Genomic DNA, 5,700 nt, shown 5'->3' with positions numbered 1-5,700 from the left:
GCATGGTCTTGCACAGGTCATGGGATCCACTGGAACCCCTTTATTTGTGCTTCCCACACCTCCAGGTAGGAACTAGTTGAAGAAAATTCCAATGGGCTGGTCTAGGCACTAGTTTAGCAGCCCTTTCCCACTCTATAATTAGAAATATTTTCAAAATCAGGTTTGGGATATTTAAACATGTATTTTAAATCTCATTCTGCTGTTGGAAGACTAGTAGGATTAAATGCTGTTTTTAACACAGATGAGTCATCCTTAAAAAGTTAGCATTTGCTAAAAATGATGACAAATTACATGTAAACTCTTTCTCTATGCCCAGCATGTAGTAATGGTCCTTTCTTGTTGAGTGGGAGTTGCAAGTGTAAAAGGGGGAAGAACTTTGGGCAAATGCTACAAAGTCATTCACTGGACAACTTCATGAAATGAAGTGCTTTTCTTCTATGTATAAAGAATTTTTTCATCACTGAGGTAAGTAAAGCACTGAACTGTTTACAGAGGTAGCTAAATTTTCCTTAGCAGTAAGAGATGTACAAAGGAGACTGACAGAGGAACAAGTTCAGTGGATGCCACTCGGATAAAGGATTTAGCTCAGATAACCTTTCCTATCTTTAGCATCACTGCTGCTGTCATACAGACACTTATGACATGACCTATAATAAACATTTTTAATGACTACCAAATCAATTATAGCAAGTATTACATACAGAAATTACATTTCCTATCAGCCTACTAAGCTAAAAGAGTATGCATTAGACTAACTGCATGTAGTGGGGCAAGAGAAAGACAGAAAGAGAGAGAGAAAGAGAGAGAGAAAGAAAAAAAGAAAAAAAAGAAAGAGAGAAGGAAAGAAGGAAGGAAGGAAGGAAGGAAGGAAGGGAAGGTCCTGATTGCAGGAAGTGCGAAGTGAATTACGTCCTGGTCACTTCCGTACGGTCCGGCATTCATGTCCGTCCTGAAGGCTATGGCCTTCCTCACTTCCCTTCGCCTCCGTCCTTCCGTGCCTTCCTCCTGTCCTTCCTTCCTTGCCGTCTTCCTGTCCTTCCTTCCTTCCTTCCTTCCGCCCTTCCTCCTGCCTCCCGTCCGCCTTCCTCCCTTCCTCCCGTCCTCCTTCCTCCCTCCTGCCCTCCTCCCTCCCTCCCTCCCGCCTCCCTCCCTCCCTCCCTCCCGCCCTCCCTCCCTCCATCCCTCCCTCCCTCCCTCCCCCCGCCCTCCCTCCCGCTCCCGCCCTCCATCCCCACCCTCCCTCCCTCCCCCCTCCCTCCCTCCCCACCCGCACCGCACGAAACGACAACACCACGAAGAACACCCATCATGTAATATGCCTTAACAATAAGATTGGGGACTGGCCTCATGACACACGAAAGCTGCAGGGCAGTTAGAGCTATAACTCTCAGATTTTTTGTATTTGTACCGTTTTTATACCATTTTTTTGTCACTTGTTTACAAAAAAAAAAAATTATTCAATTCTCTGTCCTGTCTCACACAAGTGTATAGTATTCTCTACCACCTACAGAAATTGTTGCAAGGCAAAATGTTCCAAATTAAGTCCACAGCTAAGTGACTTCCTTAATTTCATTCTAAGTGCTTAATATACATTTCTAAGATAATTTAGACCTAATGGATCTCTCGCAGCAAATTTTTGTGATCCCTTGACAGCTTAAATGAAAACATTTAATAAATAATAAGCTTTGAAAACAGTTCTGAATAGCCTCCAGGAATATCATGCACAACAGATGCTGCTGATTCCATTTTGCTGGTGACTGCTGTATTCTTGTAACTCTGCACCAAAGGATAGCTGAAGCTATCTATTTGAATTTTAAAATACAATTACTTGTGCAAGGTTTCATGTAAAGATATTGTCTACATCAGTCAGCCAGAGAGGAGGCTGACACTGCACTCTGTTAGCAGGTGAAATACATGGTTACATGAAAATGTTGAACCTTTCACATGGTGAATCTCTCCACTCTGTTTGCCATTACAGTAAACTCTGTGCTGTACTGCATCTCTTCCAGTGGCACCTGAAGTGCTTGCCATTTTTCAGGTTCTTTCTCTGCTTTGGACACATCAACAATCAGTTCAATTAAAAATGTACTGGTTTAAACTCAAAATGTTTTAGGTAGTGTTACTGAAGAGATACTGAACCCCCTGTCTTTATGAACCTACCACGCTGTCATTGTAACTATGATCAGGAAGGTTACAGTCCAAAGATACAATTCTATGGTTGGGAAAAAAGTTTCATTACTTCATTTAACAATAAGGAAAACTACATTAAATCTATCCTTGAGTGACAAGATGATCTGGGAGAAGATTTATACTCTTCATTGAAACTTCATTCAAGAAAAGAAGAAACTTCATAAACTCTTCAAGGAAATTTCATGTCTGTGGGGACAAACAGGTTTGCCCTATGTAAAATCTTAGAAAAATACATTTATAATAAATAAGAAACCAGATTTCAATAATACTAAGCAGACATTAAAGGTCTTTTACCTTTTTTAAGAAGACTTTTTATGTATGATTGAAGTTTATACAACACTCCAGAAAAGCCATGTGTTAGATTGAAAAATAAAATCAGAAGCATTTTCTGTCATATAAGTATACATGAAAAAACGAGAACGTTAATGTCTTAGAAAGTGTATGTCCAGCTTTGTACCGTTACTCATTTAACAAAGCAGAAAATAAGATACTGTACTGTAAACAAAAAGCTACAGTAAAAGGACATTTTGAAATTTACACAAGTTTGAGTTCATAAACATTTTGGTTGCTCCATAACAGTTTTCATAAAAAAAGGAATAAAAAACCCTTGGACAGCTTTCATCACTCTTGACTATTTTTCACTTAAATGCACACAGACATACTTTATATAGCAATATACTGATGTACTCTTAACATGGATATTAAACTACTATTACTGCTTTTTTAACTGAGATGTGTATTATCCAATCAATACTATCTGAATTGAAATACTCATACATTATGTATTCCCATCATGTTGTTAAGTATAAAAACATGAAAATATAACTTTACATTATTTCAGTTATATACATCAGTTCAGGCTTGACAAAGATTTTTTTTTTTTATGATATGATTTTTAGAGGAATGAGCCCAGAGGTACAATAAATAGCTTTCCACTGTATACAGTAATGCATTTCTAATTTTTTTTAAAATTATGTACCATATGAATATTATTTTAGTTTGGTCATTCTAGCATTGAACATTAAAAATCCGAATGCATTCCCCAACATTCCTGATGAGGAGTAATGCACAGAACACCTATGAATTACAGATGTGCCAAGAAATGAATTAGTTCAGCTGGGGGGAAGTATTGGTAAGACAGAAATTGAAAACACTGTATACACCTCTTTTGCTGGCCACACTGAGAGTATACACTGTGTTCACATGCTTGCAGAAACAGGCTCAGAGTTTGTACCACGAGAAGGGACTTCAAGTTTCTGATAAGTGCTCTGCCTTCTCCAATGCTCAGCAAACATTAAACTTGAGTCTAAGAAATTGATTCCAACTAAAACTGCAAGTCATATTTAAATTTTTATTTAATTCCAAAATAAAAGAGATTTACCGATACTGCATGAGGCAATGTATCCACAATGCAGAAAAATGTAAGCTTTTTCAACCAAATGTACAGAATTGTATCTACAGGGAAAGCTAGAGAAACATGATGTTACTTTGATTTGCATTAGCATTTAAATTAATATTATTGCACCCCTCCTAGGATTCCTTTTTGCTTTTTAAGTAGTTATTGTTTTTAAATACACACAATTAAAAAGTATGGTAACTTCAGCTAGCAAAGAATACTCATAATGATTAAGATTCAGGAAAGTTTTCATCAGTACAGACTTGCATCTAATTCGAGTTATCAATCTTAATTCAAAAAGACATTGCCAAGGTTTTGGGTTCTTCTTTTCACAAAAGCTTCACTAGCTACTGCTTAGAATTACCTTTTAACAGTTTGAAAACTGCTTCCTTAAAGAAACAATTTGAAAACTCTCTCTCTTTTTTTTCACTCTTTAAAAAAAATACTTAATACTTTTTACTGCTTGCCATTTATCAGCTTTTATCAATACTCTTCTCTCTCTGTACACGTACTTATGAACTCAACTGTACAAAAGTAGAGATAGGTTTCAACCAAATCTTTGGATCATTAAGTCTCTGCATGTCAGAGTTAAGAGGAGCTCTAAAACAGCACCCATCCTCATGTGCCAGTATCAAGTACTGCTCCAACCCAGAACAACCTTGATCTTCAGAGTTCAACGAGCGTATCTGAGCATCACAGCTTGGGCTCATCTGCAGAAAAAACTATTGAACAGATTTGAGTGAGCTGGAAGTGGCGACACTGCCAAAAACTGAAACATTGACCCAACCTTGACAGTGTCCTTTTAGATTTCAGACTCTTTATAACCCAACTGTAGCTAGTAAAATTAATGGAACACTTGCAAATAAAACCATAGAAAAAAGTTTATTTCAAATGTCAAGCATTGCCAAGTAAATTTTATATTAACACCAAATGTTAAAGAATAGGATATACAGCAAAGTTTTAATAACAATATTAAATTACAAGATTTGAACATTTCAATCATTATTTCTTCTCTTCTCAACATTACATATTTGGCTTTGAAAAATACGGAACTGATGCCTTAAGCCTTATTTTCATATTCCACTTCCCCGTAGTCTAGATTTTTTTCTTTTTTTTTCTTATTTTTTTTTCTTTTGTCATATCCAACCATTATGGAAGCAAATTTATTTAAAAGCCAGTTTTTGTTTGTGAAAATACCTAAAAATATTTTTTTCATTTTATACTTTTTTTTTTTTCTTATAAAACATGTCACATCTTGATGCAATTGATGTCAAGTGTGCTTAAGTCAATATGAACCAAGGGACTAACAACAGTGGCTGCAGAAACTGGTGTGTTGCCTGTACAACGACTTCAGTTAGATTACAGTACTTCCATGTTAGCTGTGCATGTCAGTCAAGCTTCATCTTGAACTTGTGTAGAAAATGGTGTTGTGTTTTGAACCAAGCATTCATTACAATCCAAGATGAACTCCACAAATACAAGAATTTTTTCTTGGCTGAAAGAAAAGTCTTCAAGATACTGGATGCCTCTCACCACTTTGACAATAAACGCACAAGGAAACCATTGTGTAAGGCACTCAAAAGGTTCTTATCAATCACGAGAGATCAGTCACACTGACATTCATTCCCATGCCAGGACTCACGTAAGGTACTGCATGCACTGCTTTTGGAAATTCTGGAGTCATAACACGTCCATTTTCTCCAGTACTTCCTGTAATTGACAGCCTTGCCTTGCTCCTCATGGCATCATTCAAGGTCATCTTAGGAAAGAGAAAGAAAAATAAAATGATACATTACAGAAATTCAGTGTTTGAGACAGAGGGCCTGATTCTCTTCTTGCTTACGTTTGGCTGGCACCAGTGTAACTTCATTGGCTTCAATGAGGTTACTCTTGACTTACTCTAGAGTAAGTGAGAGGAGAATCAGATCTTTTTGCAGTTTCTTTAAACAGCCTTTAGCAAATGAAAACAGACACTTAAGCAAAAGCTGCACTACAATTGTCACGCACATCTACGCCAGGACAACCCACATTCGGTCAGTAACAGGTCATTCAGTCAGTTACTGACCAGCAACATAAAGAACAGCAATACATACACCATGGTCCCTTGGCCAACT

The 5,700-nt window shown here is 37.2% G+C and overlaps 1 protein-coding gene across 6 annotated transcripts in view; it reads right to left on the bottom strand.

Annotated features, from left to right (window-relative positions):
• Window positions 1-3,285: 3,285 nt before the first annotated feature.
• GRIA2 (glutamate ionotropic receptor AMPA type subunit 2) overlaps window positions 3,286-5,700 on the bottom strand; it is an 86,631-nt gene continuing 84,216 nt past the window's right edge. For 3 of the 6 annotated variants that reach the window (XM_030239556.2, XM_030239554.2, XM_050973895.1), the window contains one exon: window positions 3,286-5,345. In XM_030239556.2, coding sequence (XP_030095416.1) covers window positions 5,181-5,345 — 165 coding nt within the window. In that variant the 3' untranslated portion in view covers window positions 3,286-5,180. The other 3 variants (XM_050973891.1, XM_050973892.1, XM_050973893.1) reach the window with 1 other exon arrangement.

Source organism: Serinus canaria, chromosome 4 (assembly GCF_022539315.1).
Source record: "Serinus canaria isolate serCan28SL12 chromosome 4, serCan2020, whole genome shotgun sequence".
Lineage (NCBI taxonomy): Eukaryota > Metazoa > Chordata > Aves > Passeriformes > Fringillidae > Serinus > Serinus canaria.
This window is presented reverse-complemented; position numbering and strand designations above follow the sequence as displayed.